This window comes from Budorcas taxicolor, chromosome 1 (genome assembly GCF_023091745.1).
Source record: "Budorcas taxicolor isolate Tak-1 chromosome 1, Takin1.1, whole genome shotgun sequence".
Taxonomy (NCBI): Eukaryota; Metazoa; Chordata; class Mammalia; order Artiodactyla; family Bovidae; genus Budorcas; species Budorcas taxicolor.
Window position 1 is genome coordinate 212,662,880 of NC_068910.1, and position 18,241 is coordinate 212,681,120.

The window sequence follows — 18,241 nt, forward strand, 5'->3', positions numbered from 1 at the left end:
GGCAGTGCCGGCTACAGCAGTGCTGATTTCATGCATCCTGGACTCGAACTAAGGACACGGCGCTGCTGTGCTCTATACAGTCCTGCCCAGGGAATCACACAGAAGCACAGCCGCTCGTAGTGGAAGCGCACACATGTGGCCACGTACGACAGACACGTGAACTGCCTTAGGTGACAGCACGTGAATGCATATTTGCATCTTTAAAAGTTTGAGACTTGAAGGTTCGTATGTAGGGGACTTATTGTACACATTATGAACGCACCATAGTTCACAAATTATTTCTATGCAGGACAACAGTGGCTGATATGAATGGAGGATTCTCTGGGGATTTCAGAGGTTTTCGTGTGTTTTTTTTTTAATTTTTTTATTTCAGAAGGCTTCAGCTTCCCAGGTGGTCCAAGTGGTAGAGAACCTACCCACCAGTGCAGGAGACATAAGAGATGCGGGTTCGATCCCTGGGTCAGTAAGATCCCTGGAGGAGGGCATAACACTATTGATTTCAGAAGGCTTAAGCAATTAGGGCGACTTCTTCACTTTCACTTTTCACTTTCATGCATTGGAGACGGCAATGGCAACCCACTCCAGTGTTCTTGCCTGGAGAATCCCAGGGACGGGAGAGCCTGTTAGGCTGCCATCTATGGGGTCGCACAGAGTAGGACACGACTAAAGCGACTTAGCAGCAGCAGCAGCAGCAAGCAATTAGGGTGTCTTATCCAAGAAGGAGGACATCTTGGTGCTTTGAGTATGGGAGGGGTGTGAATCCGTTTCAGGAAGTGGATTCCTGGAGACTGGGCCTGGGTCTAGTGTTCCTTGGGGGAGAAGGTTCCAGCTCCCCTTCACACAGAAGGGCAAGGGAGGGGCTGGGTAGTGGCTGAGGACGGATGGGCTGTGACCTGGGAACAGCATTGCCAGCTCTGGGTTGTGAAGGTTTCAGCACCTGGCAGTCAGCAGGTAACCAGGGCAACCCTAAGGACTAAAGGCTGAGCCTCCCCCTCCTGCAAGTCCAGGGCCTCCAGGAGAGCTGGGGCCCTGTGCCTCCCAAAGGCAGGGGAGGGAACAGGGAGACATGGCAGGGTTTAGACCTCTCTGGATCGGAGCCAAATTTGATTTGATTTAGGGAAGCAAAGACATATAGCATTCCTTATCCCATGAGGGTCATAGGGTAATTTACATTCATAACAGCAGTTTCCTGGAACACATCAGAGTCTGGCTCATGTTTCCTTTTCATTCTGAAATTTGGGATTATGCTTTGTACCTCGAAAGGAGACCATGCCTCAGTCAAAACAGCCTTGGTTATGGGCAGAAACAGGCATTCGCAGGTTGGCCCTGGTGGTTGTCACGTGACAAGAAAGGGGAATCACAGGACCTGAGGTCGTGTCTTGGGTGTGAATGAGAGCAAGGGAGCAAGAGAAAACCGGGAGCAGCGTTCTTACCCACTTACGAGAAGGAGGGACTGGAGGTCTTCGCTGGTGGGCCCGCTGTGGGCCAGGGTCAGGTGTGTGTCACTTCGTGCTTTTTATGAGGATTCAGGCTTGGACCTATGGGTCCTCTGCGTTTCATCTAATCCAGCCAGAACCCAGTTAACAGAAGCTTTGTGGAGTGATGGCTCTGGAAAGAACTAGATACAGTCATGAAACGATTCACCTGTTTGGAAATAGTCTGAACGTCAAAGTAATTAGGCTACGGGTCATGCCTGTGGGCTTCCCAGGTGGCACAGTGGTAAAGAAACTGCCCGCCACTGCAGGAGAGGCAAGAGAACCGGGTTTGAAACCTGGGTCAGGAAGGTTCCCTGGAGTAAGAAATGGTAACCCACTCCAGTATTCTTGCCTGGAAAATTCCATGGTCAGAGGAGCTCCAGGGAGGCTTCCATAGCCTGGCAGGCTACAGTCCACGGGGTTGCAAAGAGCTGGACATGACTGAGCGTGCACACACACACACACACACACACACACGTTTCTACTTGAATTAGTGTGTGTGCTTCCTGCTTACCTGTCTGGGTTCGAATCCTGGGTCTTTTGCTCACTAGCTCTGCGACCCTGGGCAAATAATTTAATCTCTATGAACTTTGATGTCCTCTTTTGTAAAATGGCCTGGAGAAGGAAATGGCAACCCACTCCAGTACTCTTGCCAGGAGAATCCCATGGAGGGAGGAGCCTGGTAGGGTACAGTTCATGAGGTTGCAAAGAGTCGGACACGACTGAGCGACTTCACTTTCACTTTGTAAAATAGAGTTAAAATAGTCTTTATTCATTGGGTTCTCATGTATTTTTTTGGATCAAATTAGTAAATAAAAGGTATATCTGGAACATAGTAAGTGCTTAATAAATTATAATCATGTTATTATTAGTCTTTCACCTGATAAGAAGAGAGAAAAATATTTTACTTGAGGAACGACAGAATTCAGAGAAAGAGTTTGGTAAAGCTATTTTAGAATGGAATATTGCCATTTGGGGCAACAGGGATAGACCTAGATATTTTCATATGAGGTGAAGTAAGTCAAACAAAGACAGATATGCTATTACTTACATGTGGAATCTAAAAAATGATACAATCAAATCTATATACAAAACAGAAACACACTCACAGACATAGAAAACAAATTTATGGTTACCAAAGGCTGGAAAGGGACAGATTAAGAGTACGGGATTAACAGATACAAATTACTATATATAAAATAGAGAAATTTACTGTATAGTACAAGGAAATATACTCAATATCTTATAATAACATTTAATGGAAAATATTCTGAAAAAATATATAATAATCACTTTGCTGTACACTTGAAGTTAACACATTATAAATAAACTATACTTCAAATTTTTAAAAGCTATTTTTATCTTTAAATTTGTAATCGATCCATTAACTAGAACAACTTCACTAAACATATTCTAAATTGTGATCAAGTAAGGACTGTAGAATATACTTTATTTTAAGGAAATTTTGTTTCTCTTCTTTATTGATTCAGATATAATTTGAAGAGTAGAAATTGCTTGTTTTTTCATAAATAAATGATGATCTTTCTGATCTAAATCCCTGACCTAAATAGGATAGCATATCTCAGACCCTTTTAGCTTCTCCAGGATTGCCGGCATGCACGCTTAGTCACATCTGACTCTTCGCGATCCCACGGACTGTAGCCCACCAGGTTCTTCTGTCCATGAGATTCTCCAGGCTAGAATACTGGAGTGGGTCACCATTTCCTCTTCCAGAGGAATGTCCCCACCCGGGATCGAGCCCAAGTCTCCTGTGTCTCCTGCATCTCCGGGGTTAGATGGAGGCTAAAATGTATGGTACCCTCTCCTTCCTAACAGAAGAGGCCCCTGTTGCCTGGGGTCTAGAGGTCAGCACAAAATAGAAAAGAAATGTGTCTGTGTTGGACTGTCCTTTACACCCCGATTTTTCATGTCGCTAAAAGGTTTTCCTGTTGTGAGATCTCATCAATGGTACAGCTTATTAGGTGTAGCTGGTGAGGCTTAAAGGAATCAGAAGAGGGTAGCTGGGTGCACACACTTTCCTGGTGGGAGGCTCTGCCTTCAGGGAAGCACATGGCAGCTGGGCTTCTTGTGACCTTCTCAGTGACCCCGACAACCTGGTCAGGAGGAAGTGTGCAGTCAGGGGAGCATCCGGCAACCTCCAGCCTTGCTGGATCCAGAGTGGCAGGGCTGGGCCTGTCCAGCTTCCTGATCCTGGCTGGGGGGGCCTCCCCTTCCACCCCCCTGGTCCCCGGGCCAGGGACTCACCAGGCCAGGCCAGCAAGCCTGGCCACCTGGCCCCATGCTCATGCTGACCCTCTGTGGCTCTCTTCCCTGCAGAGAGTGACAGCTGGAGCCCTGGTGGCCCTCCTCCAAGACCCCTTGAGAACGGAGGGGCTTCACGGGACAACCCTCAGACTCAGCTGCTCCACAGGGTTGTGAAGAGCTGGACACGACTGAGGGACTCAACAACAACAGCCCTTTCCCGGGACGGGGTGCTTTCTTCCGAATCACAGCTTGAGGCTCAAACAGAGGCTGGAGTGGGGTGCCTTCGGGGCACGTCAACAGAGACAAGCTCCCTGGCTAATGGGGTAACAGCAGGTGTGTGTGTGAGTGTGGTTTAGATCACAGCCAGAAAGCAGGGTCAGGGTCCTTAAGGCAGTCAGCCTCACCTGGCCCTTCCAGCGGTTCTTTCCAGCTGGAAGAGCCTCAGCAGGCTCCCACGTCTGTTCTGGAAGTAGCTGCCATCACACTTCTGTCCCCAGAAAAGAAGCCCGTGACATCCTGCCCCGGGGGTGAGCAGCCTTCCTACCTGGGCCTCGTTCCAATGCCTGGAAAGCCAGGCGCGTTCCACTCTTTTTTTTTTCCTTCTGACTTTTGCTGCCTTACCAGTGGGGCCCTACTGTGCAAGGGTAGAAAATGGCATTGCCCTTCTTCTGCGGTTTATGGCAATTACCTTTTTTTTTTTTTTCCCAAAAAAACCCTGGACTTCCTGCCCGGCCTCTCAAGCCAAGACAGGGTGGCAGTTTCTGGTGATGTCTCTCGGGCATCTTTGGGATGAGCACCAGCCCAGCCCTCCTCTGCTTTCCCATCCTGCCTCAGGCAGAGCCTGGAAGTGGGCTGACCATGGTTACCAGCATCTCAGGGGACAGAATAACAGCCTGGAAACAGACATGGGTATTGTCCATTTCACAGACAACCACATCCAAAAGCCTTCTTCCCGGACTGCAAAACAAACTCCACTGACCAAACTCCCAAGTCGCTTTTTTATTCAGCTGTCATAAACCACCACATAAATACATAGAATAAATACAAAACCAGCAAGGATTACTTTTAAGCCTTCGGTATGGAGAGCTTTTCTCCTCTTCTTATTTCCCCCTTTCCCTGCGGTTCTAAGCCCCTTTCCTCAGGTTCACATGATGCCTTTGGACGTGAAAGCAGTCCAGAAGCAAACCTGGGGCAGGCGGGCCTTGAATCCATCAGTGGGCAGGCTAGGTCCTTGCAGCCTCTCGGGGTGGGGGCTCCTGGCGATGGGGGGTGGGGTAGGGGGGTGGAGACAGCCCTCCCCCGACGCCGGGACTCACACACAGTCGTTCAGCCTGATGTCTTTGGATGCTAAAGCAGTCCACGAGTAAACCTGGTGCAGGCGGGCCTTGAATCCATCAGTGGGCAGGCTAGGTCCTCGCAGCCTCTCGAGGGTTGCGGGGGGCGCTCCGGAAGATGGGGGGTGGGGTGCGGGGGGAGGACAGGCCACCCCGACCCCCAGTGGGGGCACTCACACATAGTCGTTCAGCCTATACCCGCTGTGCGAGGCCGAGACGGCCGAGGGGGCCCGATTGTCCTTGTAGGCGTCGGGGGGCCGGTAGGCGGGCGCGGGGGCCGCGGCGGCCCGGGGCGGGGCCCGGGTGGGCGCCTCCTCCTGGCAGGCCAGGCAGAGCAGCGTGCCGCCGATGAGCGACAGGGCCGAGGCGATGAAGCCGAGGTAGAGGGCCTGCCCGATCTCGAACTTCATGCCGCTGGGCAGCAGCGGGTTGTAGAAGTTCTGCACCACGTCGTGGGTGGTCCAGGAGACGGCCACCAGGCAGAGCAGGCCCGCCAGCAGGAAGAGCGCGCCGCCCAGCGCGGCGCACGCCGTCTTGGCCGGGGTGCCCTTGGCGCAGCGCGTGCACTGCATGCCCACCACGGCGCTGGCGCACGCGGCGCCCGACAGCAGGCAGGACACCACCATGAGCGCGCGCGCCGCCTGCAGGTCGCGGGGCAGCGCCAGCAGCGAGCGGTAGACCTGGCACTGGTAGATGCCCGTGCTGTGCCACACGCACTCCATCCACAGCCCCTTCAGGTAGGACACGGCCGTCAGGATGTTGGTGCCCACGTGCGCCGTGCGACGCCAGTGCGGCAGGACGGTGGTGATGAGCGTGCCCACCAGGCCCAGGAAGCAAAGCAGGAAACCCAGGAGCTGCACGGCGGTGCTAGCCATGGCCTCGCCGGCTGCTGCCCGCTCGCTCGGGCGCCCGCTGGAGTCCTGATGAAGCCGGAGGCGGGGCGGGGAGACAGGAAACGGGTTAAAGATTATCTCCAGGCATGCCAGACTTCCATAGGCCGTTGGTACCACGATTAACATATTAAAAAAAAAAAAGCTTCTGAGACTTGATTGGGTGCAAGGAGAGCTGCTTCGTCTAAGCTTCCCTGGAAGGCCAGAGCTAGAAGGAGCAAGGGTCATGAGGCCGGCCTGTGCTTTCCAAGGACCCCAGGGGCCCAGGGCCCCCACTTGTCTCAGTGCTTACGAGCTGCACGTGGGAAGTTCTGCCTTATGTCTATCCTCAGACTAGACTGCTGCAGACTCGCACTTTGTTCTGTTCGATCAGTGATTCACTAAGGTTGTTAGGGATACCTTGGGAGCTCAGAGGGTAAAGAATCTGCCCGCAGTGCAGAGGACCTGGGTTCGATCCCTAAGTCAGGAAGATCCCCTGGAGGAGGGCATGGCAACCCATGCCCTCCAAACCCTTGCCTGGAGCATTCCATGGACAGAGGAGCCTGGTGGGCTACAGTCCACGGGGTCACAAAGAGTCACTCATGTACTTACTGGAGGTTGCTAAATCGACAAATGGACTGATCACTGTTAACAAATGGACTCGTAAGCCTGTGCTGCCTATGGTTTAGAAAATAGCTTAGAGTGCCTGTCAGGACAAGTCATTTTCTGAAAGTGGGAGGCTTCCCTGTGTGCTCAGGAAGGGAGGGGGTTGGCACCCTGGGCAGGTCAGATGCTGCCTTCCAGAATCCCAGGCATGACCTTAGAGATCATCCCCTAATGCCAAGGGTCAGGAACTACCAAGGCATCAGCTTCTTAGGTGCTACAGCCAAGACCATAAACCAATGGCCCTCCCCTCCAAGGCAGGGCACCTCTCCTGACACCACTCTGAAGAGGGGTGGGCTTGTCACAGACAGAGACTGCAACCTGGCTTTCAGATACGGGGTGGGGGTGTGCAGAGCCATTTCATCCTCATTAGGAAATCATTTTTCATTAAATTAATTCCTTGTCTTGCCAAATGCTCAATCAATCCCTTAGTTTTCTTCTATTTTCACTTTAAGACCATTCCTAGAACTGCCTTTTAAAAGGTTTGCATCTGGGACACTTGAGCGTGCGTGCATGCACGCATGCTAAGTCGCTTCAGTCGTGTCTGACTCTTTGTGACTTCAGGGACTGTAGCCTGCCAGGCTCCTCTGTCCATGGGATTCTCCAGGCAAGAAAACTGGAGTGGGTTGTTAAGGTCTCCTCCAGGGGACTGTCCTCACCGGGAGATCGAAACGGAGCCTCTGATGTCTCCTGCATTGGCAGGCGGGTTTTTTTTTTTTTTTTTTACCTCTAGCGTTACCTGGGAAGCCCCCAAAATGTGCTAACCACAGCAAAATCTCAAACCCTTCTTGAGGGCAAGGAACCAGCACGTGTGTAGTAAGTGGTGGCAGGCATGTAGAGGATACTCAGGAAATACTGGAAGGGAAGAAGGAGAGAGATGGGGCGGAGGAGGGAGAAGAGAGGATGGAAGGGAGGGGGGAAAAGGGAAGGAAGGGAGGGGGAGCGAAAGCACCCGAGTGGACACCCCAGCTCCTCTCTCCTGCTGGAAGAGTCAGGAGTCCTATGCGCAGGGCCACCCCCACCCTCTGGGTGACTAGGGGCCTGTCTTTAAAATGAAGGAGCTGCTGTGACAGCCTCAAGGGATGGGAGAGGTAGGGGGTGGGAGGCAGGGTCAAGAGGGAGGGGACATATGTATGCCTGTGACTGATTCACGCTGATGTACGGCAGAAACCCACACAACGCTGTAAAGCGATTATCCTCCAATTAAAAATAAATAAAACAAATAAACCATTAAAAAAAAACCCAGCAACGAGGGACCTCATGGCCCCCAAGTGTCTTCTGATTCTGAAGGGAGGAAAAGGGAAGGGTCTCAGCTGGTGACAAGTCACTACAGCAACCCAAACTGCTGAGAATTCAGAAGGCACCCCCCCCTCCCCATCTTCCTTCTTTCTCAGGGCAGTATTCTGCAATTAAGCACAGAAAGGAAGCAGGAAGCAAAAGTGGGCTGAGAGGGAGTCTCCCAAGGCAATTCCTCCTGTGATCTGTCTTTGGGGTTCCCCAGGACCTCTTGGCTTTAATCCTGAGTCTGTCGTAAAGAAATCCTCCCACTAAATCATAATGCAGGATTGGGTTAGTAACAGGTGATGCCTCCTCTGGGGACCTCGACAATAATCTTGCTGGATTTAAAAATCTATGCCTAGAGGTGGGAGGAACTGGGAGATGGGCCTGGACACATATACACTATTGATACTATGTATAAAATAAAAAATAATGAGAACATACTGTATAACACAGGGAACTCTGCTTAACACACTGTGCTGATCTAAATGGGAAGGAAATCCGGGGCTTGCAGTGGTGGGATGGGGGGGTGGGGGAGACCCCCCCCAGCCCCTGCTGCCCAGGGAAGGGTGGGGGCCAGCTGAGATCACTGCCAGGGAGGCGGCAGGGCCGGCAGAGGGGGCCGCTCTGATATGGGGGCGCCAGAGCAGATGCGTGGAACAGCAGCTGTTCGCTGCCCTGTTTTCCACATGGGGGGACAGGGGTGCAGGAATGAAAATTCCTTTTCTGGCCTGGCTAGAATTTTCCCTGGTTTACTTCCTCCTTTTTGAATTCAGCAGGACTGAAGTTAGAGTGAGGGTTAGCAGTGGTGTTACGAGTATATCCTCTGTAGCTGACTCTCCCCACCTCTTCCAAAGATATCTTTCTACAGTGGTTCAGGTGGCCAGGGTCGGGAACTTTCAGTGCTGAAATTGGGACAGTCCCAGGCAAACCAGGACGATCAGTTACTCCAGGGAGTCCGGAGGCTGAGGACTTCTTCAAATGACCTCGGGGATCCTCCCTCAAGGCCACCTCCAGCCGGGTGGCTGCACTGTCTGTCCCTGATCCCGGGCCTTCTGAGGCTCCTCCGGGATCTTGCTTGTCAAGGTCAATCGCTCAGTATCCTGAGCCTAAAGAATGTGGCATGAACGCTAAGACTGCTGACCCCACTGGTCTAGGGAGGGGGACCGGAGTTTATTGGACTTCTAAATATTTATGGAGAGCAAGGACTGCTAATTTTAGAAACCATTAGATTGCTATATTTAAACTCCTGCCAGCAGGAGTTGCTAAAAGTGAGTGTTAATGAGCCCCCAACTCCCAGACCCCAGCTCTCCACCCACTTCCCCCGGAGTTACCAGCAGCTGCTACTAGTCTTAAGTCATAATTCAACTTCCCAGCCCAGCCACTTTTCACTTTAGGGCCCCTGGATGGAAAAACAACCTCAAAGGAATGAATCCTTGGAAACCACTCATCTTGGAGCTTCAGAAGGAAACTTGCCCAAGCATGGCCTCCCAAGGGGGGCTGGTGTGTGGAGAGGTCAGCTGGTCTGCAGTTGGCTTCACCCATGGGCTACCCTTTTCCTGCAGACGTGCACGTGCTCAGAGAGATGTGCGTTTGGGACAAATAACGGTTCTAAGGATCAGGTTCTGAAAAGACCTTGACCAGCTGGATGGGTGGGGCTGCATGTAACAAGAGGACGACTTCCAGGAAGAAACACTGGGCCCTGCGCTGGGGTTCACAGCCCTGGAAGCACCCCCTGGCTGAGCAGTGTGTGGCTTAGTGACACAGGCAAGCAGGATTTCGGGCCAAGCTTCCCAGTGGCTGCTTCTTGAGGTGCTATGTTGGTAGGATGTCTCAAGGAAGACATAAATGCCAGGTTGCTGTTGTTCAGCCACTAAATCATGTCCGACTCTTTGTCACTCCATGAACTGCGGCATGCCAGACTTGCCGGTCCTTCACCATCTTCGAGAGTGTGCTCAAACTCATGTCCATCGAGTCGGTGATGCCATCCAACCATCTCATCCTCTGTCGTCCCCTTCTCCTCCTGCTCTCAATCTTTCCCAGCATCAGGGTCTTTCCCAGTGAGTCGGCTCTTGGCATCAGGTGGCCAAAGGACTGGAGCTTCAGCTTCAGCATCAGTCCTTTCAGTCCTTCAGAATGGACTGGTTGGATCTCCTTGCAGCCCAAGGGACTCTCGAGAGTCTTCTCCAGCACCACAGTTCAAAAGCATCAATTCTTTGGCGCTCAGCCTTCTTTATGGTCCAGCTCTCACATCCATACCTGACTACTGGAAAAACCATGGTTTTGACAGGTATGTTGGAGAAAACCTGGTAATGGTAGGGCCTCTCATCATAGGCCATATGCAAGCATGCACTGAACTCCCAGAAAAGTCTCGTGTGTGGCATTTCCTAAGTTTATTTGACTGGAGACATCCTCCCCCCCGATTTTGCCAAAGGACAGCTTAAAGTCAGATCACTTTGGCAAGTGGGCTTAGAGGGTGGAAGTCTGCTGAAAGTTTAATAGAACAATGATGAGAGAGGGTTGATTTTTTAAAAGGATAATTTTGATGTTGGGGGGAATTGAATGAGCACAAATAGGAGGGCCAGCAAGACTCACTGATGTGCCCTGGGAAAGTCTCAGGGAAGCCCAGGGCTGGAAACTGATGCCAAGGGCAGCTGTGAAGTGCAGCAGAGTGGCCGTGGGCCCCTACCCTGCATCCGGTTCATGAGCGCCACATCCGAAAGGCGAGGGTTCTTTTCTTTTTCATATAAACTTTTATGTTGTCTCCTTCCTCTGTTGTCTGTGAGCTACATTTTTTTTTTTAAAGGAAGGAATTTTTTAAAAAAAACAAAAACAAGACAGGAACCCAGAGCACATGGTGGGTTTCCTCCCCGCCTGCCTGGACCCCAGCTGTGTCAACTTTGGAGCTGGCCTCTGAATTAGGTCATTTCAACAGCCCTGGCCAGTCGGGGAGCTTCGCCAGGACGAGGGACGTGCGGGTTGTTTGCCCGGCCGTTGCTCCTGCTTCTTCACTGCCCCGGCTTCTTCGGCCGCTCTTGTGAAGAGCTCTGCAGTGGACACATGTCCTTTGTCCTTTCCACCTGCATGGCTGAAGGGCATGTCAGCCCTGGAGCAGAGGCCGTGCAGGTTATACCCGGGATGCCAGGGGCGAGCCAAGTGTGTGGAAGGTTCTACACCCCAGAACCACTGGGGCCTTCCTGCCTTGGCGAAGAGCTAGATGACTTGAGCTCTTGCACCTCATTTCAGCTTCTGGCTGCCCTGCAGTCACAGTGGATCTACAGCCAGTTGAGAACAGGCCATCCCCTATAGGACTGCTCCACAGGCTCCTGACACGTGTTGGATCCCCTGAGACACCTTGGACTTTGTTTCCTAGAGCTTTATCAGAAAAATGAAGAGCTGCCTTTCAAGCACAATGGTTGTGGGCTCTGAAAGAATGCTGAGTTGCCCCAGCTCTGATGTTCAGCAATTAAAGATGTCTGGTTCAACCAACTGCGATGTTTGGAGGGGTAGATTGGGCATTTGGGATCAACATGTACACATTGCTGTATTTAAAATGGATAACCAACAAGATGATTGCTTCTTGGTGGGAAAGCTATGACAAACCTAGACAGCGTGTTGAAAAGCAGAGACGTTACTCTGCCAACAAAGGTCCGTATAGTCAAGGCGATGGTCTTCCCAGTGGTCACGTACAGCTGTGAAAGCTGGACCGTAAGGAAGGCAAGATGCCCAAGAATTGATGCCTTGGAACTGTGGTGCTGGAGAAGACTCCTGAAAGTCCCTTGGACAGCAAGGAGATCAAGCCAGTCAATCTTAAGGGAGATCAACCCTGATTATTCACTGGAAGGACTGATGCTGAAGCTAAAGCTCCGGTGTTTTGGTCACCTGATGCAAAGAGCCAGCTCATTGGAAAACACCCTGATGCTGGGAAAGATCTAGGGCAGAAAGAGAAGAGGGCATCAGAAGATGAGATGGCTGAACGGCATCACAGATGCAATGAACATGAACTTGGGGAAACTTTGGGAGATGGTGAAGGACAGGGAGGCTTGGCGTACTGCAGTCCATGGGGTCACAAAGAGTCCAACAAGACTGGGCTATTGAACACAACAACCACCAACAAGGACCTACTGTATAGCACAGAGAACTCTGCTCAATGCTCTGTGATAATAAGATAAGTGGGAAAGAATTTGAAAAACTGACAGATACATGTATATGTATAACTGAATCACTTTGCTGTATACACCAGAAACTAACACAGTATTTAACAATATCAATGATGCGTGCGTGCCCAGTCCCTTAGTCATGCCCAGCTCTTTTGTGATTCTATGGACTGTAGCCTGCCAGGTTCCTCTGGACTTTTCCAGGCAAGAACACTGGAGTGGGTTGCCATTTCCTTCTCCAGGGATCTTTCTGACCCAGAGATTGAAACTGTGTCTCTGGCATCTCCTGCCTTGGCAGGTGAGTTCTTTACCACTGGGTCAACTATACTGCATTATAAAATAAAATTATTCAAAATGTAATATCTTTCCTGTCACGCCAATTAGACTTCATTATAGCTTAGATATTTCATAAATGCTAAACCTTGGGAAATAAAAACTCCAGGGAAATTTGGATTCATCTATATGAGCTACATTACCCAAACTACCCAACAGGAGAAAAGAAAAAGAGCTTTTATGCACTATCGGAATGAAATAATTCCAGCCAGTAATTCTTAAATCACATGCTGAATGCTTGCTACTTCATAATGTGCAAAGGGAGGGGATCTCTTTCCTAGAAACTTAGGTATTCTCCAAAGGTGCTATTTTAGTACTTCTTTTTGTGCAAATATGTCAAAATTATGACAAAGTGATCAAGCCGTACCTTGGAAAAACCATTTCATATTCATTTAGGATGGGCTGGACTGTGGGTTTTTTGGCTCTAAAAACAAAGTTTCCTTCATTAGTATTCCAAGCTTTCTGTAACTTTCCTTGGGTTATTTTTCAGACTGGCAGGCATCTGTATTTTAAGCTTATGAGGACGTTTATGCCATGTACACACAGTGTGGAAGAACTGCAGTCTTTCCATAAGAGGCAGAGACAGAAGAATTATATAGTGAACTTATGACTGCTTGCATAGTTGATATTATTCAGGAAAACTGATGTGAAATATCTTGCTCAAATCATATAGAATGACAGTTTATAGATGAAAACTTCCCCTCTATTTTGGAGGAGTAACGAAAAATCTATTTTTTCATAACAAGAGCTGGTTTTGGGGAAAATCCTGTGATAATATGAATAAAAGTCATGGGATGTGGTTAAATGCTTGCAGAGGCCATTTTCAACTCAGCGAGATTGAACCAACTATTGATTTAGTGAAATCTACAAGCTTAAGTTACCATGACCGTAAAATCCTAAACCGTTTCCCAGGAGGCATTCTCTCTCTCATTTCAACTCACCAAATTTCATTAGAATCCATTAAAAATGTAGTAGATCAACATGTTTAAAATGAAGTGATTGAATTTCATTTACTAAAATACCCTGGTGCCTCTGCATAGGTTTTTTTTTTTTTTTTTTTTTCCTGACAAGATAGTCGTATAGATTGGCTATGTTATATTCATTTTTCAGGGGACAGGTGACTAAAAAAATCTGCCATAGAAGAAGAATACGAGAAAAGCAAAAAACACCAAAAAAACCCAAACTCGTAGGTTATATGGTTATTTTCAAAAGTGTTAGATGATGATTAGATAGCTGCTAGTGTGAGTGTTCTCTAGGAGAGCTTTATGTAAGAGATGCTACGGGTTGCATTGTGTTTCCCCACTAAGGGATGCCGAGGTCTTAACGTGACCTGTGTACGTGCGCTCAGTCACTTCAGTCGTGTCTGACTCGGTGACTCTATGGACTGTAACCCGCTGGGCTCCTCTGTCCATGGGATTTCCCAGGCAGGAATATTGGAGTGGGTTGCCATGCCCTCCTCCAGGGTCCCAGGGACGGAGCTTGCATCTTTTCCATCTCCTGCATTGCAGGCGGCTTCTTTACCTACTGAGCCTCCTGGGAAGCCCCATAACCCCTAAGACCTCAGAATGTGAACTTACTGGGAAATAGGGCCGTTACAGATGTAACTTTTAGTTACGATGAGGACCTATGGGGTAGGGTAGATCTTTAAACCAATAAGACTGGTGTCTTTACGGGAAGATGAAGAAACAGGGATGACACCATCTGAAGACGGAGGCAGAGATTGGAGTGATGCTGCCTCAAGCCAAGGACAGCCAAGGATGACCAGCAGCCGTCAGAAAGGAGGAGAGAGGCCTGGAACAGATCCTTCCTTGTGGCCCGCAGAAAGGGCCAGCTGACTGCTTGATTTTTGGACTTCTGGCCTCTAGAACTGTGAGAGAATACATCTGTATTGTTTTAAGCCACCTAGTTTGCAGTGCTTTGTTAAGGCAGCCCCGGGAAACCAACACAGAGGATCACTGAATGGCGGCCCGGGGAATTACAGAAAAAAAAAAGAAACAAACACCCATGTCTGAATATGAGAAGTGAGTTCCCTTCCAGAGCAGACACTGAGCAGGGTCTAATGGCTTCACATCCCAAAGTGTGGAGGACAGAATCCAGGGAGAGAGAGGACATGGGGAAGGGGGATTTGGAAGCCCTTCTGTGGTTGTAAAAACTCCAGAGCAAGTGCCAACTACCGTGAGTAACCCAAACAGCGGCCAGATGACTCAGCTTCTCCAGCTTGGAAAAGTGCATTAATCCACTGACCCCACAAAGAGTTTGGGGGGCTCAGTTCTTCACTTTTGTGTAATTGGCTGGGCTGCATTCAGGGACATAGCAGACCTTTTCGGCCTGCATGTCTGGTTTTCTTAAGTCAACATGTCTTGGTTTCATAGACCATAAAAACCCAAATTTGGGGTCCAGGCCAGATTTGGATAAGGCAACTCCTATGTTGTCCAAGCTTTCTCTTGGAAATCCAGTAGATCTCAGAGGGCCCTCCCTTTAGGACTTACATCAAAACAGAAATAAGTAACAGGACATTGTTACTTCCAGCTGGGCTGGAAACATCCATGAACAAGGTAACTATGTGATGGATTTTGTAAACCTGAGAAAATGATTTATTCGACCATTGAACTGGGATTATACAGCAGTGACTAAAAATATGGTGTCAAATGAGAACATAAGGCTGAGATGTACAAATGCTAAATTAAATACTGCTAAAAAAAAGATCTTTAGGGCTTCCTTAGGGGCTCAGTGGTAAAGAATCTGCCTGCCAATGCAGGGGACACAGGTTTGATCCCGGATCCGAGAAGAGCCTCCATGTTGCTAAACAGCTAAGCCCATGAGCCACAACTATGGAGCCTGTGCTCTAGGGGCCTGGAGCAGCAGCTACTGAAGCCTTCGCGTACTGGAGGCCCTGCTCTGCAACAAGAGAAGCCACCGCAATGGGAAGCCTGGGCATCGCAACTAGAGTAAACCCCACTTGGTGCAACTTGAGAAAAGCCTGAGCAGCAGCAAAGACCCAGCACAGCCAAAAACAAAGGCATTTAAAAAATGATGTTTAATGCACGTTCTCTGTAAATTTAGCCTTTCAAGCCCAGGTGCACAGAAGCTGTGAGTTATTAATGATGAGGGTAGAAACAATCACAGTTCAGTGTTCATGATATTCCAGACACGGGCTACCTGCTTTCACTGGCATTAACTTAATCCTTCAACAAATCTCCAACGTGCGTGGCATCCCTGTTTACAGACGGAGAAACTTGGAGGCTTGGAGAGGTGAAGTAACTTGTCCAAGGTCACACCTGGGCTGAATCAGGGAGACTCATAGATGAGTCCTGCAATCACCCAGGTAAGAGATGCCAGCAGTAACAAAGGTGGGTGCTGAGAAGAGATATATTGGAGGTGAGAGTGGCTCCAAGGTCTTGGGCAACTGGAAGGATGGAGCTGCTATTTATTGAGGGTGAAGACAGTGGGGAGTGGGAGGACCTGCGTTTGGAGGGTGAAGGGCAGACAAGGGGAGTTTGGTTTTAGACATGCTGGGTTGAGATGGCTGTTGCCATCTGGTGGGGGAGGGGGACACTGTGGTTGGATGTATAAGTGCAGAGTCCGGGGAGGGCACGGAAGTGGGGAAGTCCACTCGGAACTCAACAGCAGAGAGCCAGGACTGAGGAAATCCCCTAGTGGTCAAGTGGTTAGGACTTGGTGCTTTCGTTGTGGTAGCGTAGATTCAAGCCCTGGTCAAGGAACCAAGACTGCAAGCCTCATAGCATAGGGGGGAAAAAAAGGGGCAGGATGGAAAGAAGCCGTGAGACTGGGTAAGAGCCCCTAGGGAGCAAGTGTGGACCAGGAAGAGCAGATGTCTGATGACTGATCCCAGGAAGCCTCCAACAGCAGAGATGGGGGTGAGGAGGAGGAGCCAGCCGGGGACCACAGGGAGTGGCGGGAGGGAGCAGGCAACCCAGAGCGAGAATGGTGAGTGAGGAGAGTTCCAACTTGGAGGGCACAACCCACTGGGTCAAGTCATCAGATGAATCACGTCATCTGAGCCCCAGAAATGATGGTTGGATTGAGCAACATGAAGGACATTGGAGACCTTGACAAGCTCAGTTTCTGCCAAGTGATGGGTGTGGCTTCAGGATAAGCTACAGAGAGGGGCACAGGACATAATGAGCCTGGAGAATTCTTTCCAAGATTTGGACCATCAAGTGAACCAGGAGATGAGGCAACTGTTGCAGGATCGGGGTTCTTAATCTGGGGTCGAGGGCCCATAGAATTCACGGTATCAGTCAGCTTGGATGGGAAAAACAGTTGCATGATTTATTTCACTATCTTCTCCTTGAAAAGCATGTCCTTGTATAATGACCCCCTTACAGTGATCTGATTAGTGCCTGTGACTTCATCACCAACAGAAATCATGGTTCTACCAGCATTGCAGGTATCTGGGAAGATCAGCTACCATCGTTGCTATTTCAAAACTATGCTAGTTATAAGACCCCTGCTAGGTCTGATAGAGAAGCATAAATTACCATTGACAAAATGATATTAAAATACTTTGATAGGGACTTTCCTGGTGGTCCAGTGGTTAAGAATCCGCTTGCCAGTGCAGGGGACACTGTGGTTCGATCCCTGATCCAGGAATTAAGATCCCACATGCCAAAACCACCATATGACCCAGCAATCCCACTCCTAGGCATATACCTTGAGGAAACCAAAATTGGAAAAGACACATGCACCCGTGTCCACTGCAGCACTATTTATGATAGCTACAACAGGGAAGCAGCCGTCTGTCCATTGACAGATGAATGGATAAAGAAGCTGTGGTACATATATTCAACAGAACACTGTGCGCTGCTGCTAAGTCGCGTCCGTTGTGGCTGACTCTGTGCAACCCCATAGACGGCAGCCCACCAGGTTCCCCCATCCCGGGGATACTACTCAGCCATAAAAAGGAACACGTTTGAGTCAGTTCTAAAGAGGTAGACGAACCTAGAGCCTGTTATACAGAGGGAAGTCAGAAAGAGAAATATACATACCGTATTCTGACACATATATATGGAATCTAGAAAGATGGTACTGGTGAATTTATTTCAGGGCAGCAGTGGAGAAACAGACATAGAGAACAGACCTATGGACATGATGAGAGGGGAGAAGAGGGTGAGATGTAGGAAAGAGTGACAGGGAAACTTTCATTACCATATGCAAAATAGATAGCTGATGGGATTTTGCTGTATGACTCAGGGAACTCAAACAGGGGCTCTGTGACAACCGAGAAGGATGGGATAGGAGGGAGGTTTGGAAGGGAGGGGACAGGGGTGTACCTATGGCTGATTCATGTTGCTGGTTGACAGAAAACCCCAAAATTCTGTAAAGCAATTATCCTTCAATTAAAAAAATAAGACAGTCCCAATTAAAAAAGAAATCCGACATGCTGCCAAGCAACTGAGCTTATACACCACAACTACTGAAGCCTGCACGCCCTAAAGCCTGCTAAAATCTGCAACCAAAGAAGCCACCTCAAGGAGAAGCCCTCCTACCACAACTAAAGACAAGCCCAGGCAAAGCAACGAAGATCTAGCACAACCCCAAATAAATAAATAATAAATTTAAAACATGTTTGATAACCGAATTTCAATATAAATGGCTTCCTTCGCAATCCTGGGTATCGTTTTACACATCTTAAAGTATTATTTGGAGAAGAGACACTGGCTTCATTTCATTGAATCCAAGGCAAAACAAACAACCAGTCCAATAAACAACAACAATGTCAAAAACACAATAAATAGACACAAAACAGTTAAGCATCTCTGCCGGTGAGATGTGCGGTCAAGAGAGGATGCTTGTTTTGTTGTCGATTTGAAGATGAGAGAACCCAGAGCGTGTTTGCCTCCCTT

At 49.3% G+C, this 18,241-nt stretch overlaps 1 protein-coding gene across 1 annotated transcript; it reads right to left on the reverse strand.

Annotated features, from left to right (window-relative positions):
- Nucleotides 1–5,247: 5,247 nt before the first annotated feature.
- Nucleotides 5,248–5,997, reverse strand: CLDN14 (claudin 14). The gene has a single exon (XM_052647562.1). It carries the CDS (start codon nt 5,947–5,949, stop codon nt 5,248–5,250), a length of 702 nt encoding a protein of 233 aa, XP_052503522.1. The 5' UTR covers nt 5,950–5,997.
- Nucleotides 5,998–18,241: the final 12,244 nt, after the last annotated feature.

Excerpts from the sequence above, each read along its gene's own strand:
- CLDN14 (XM_052647562.1), bottom strand. The coding sequence starts at position 5,949 with ATGGCTAGCACCGCCGTGCAGCTCCTGGGTTTCCTGCTTTGCTTCCTG.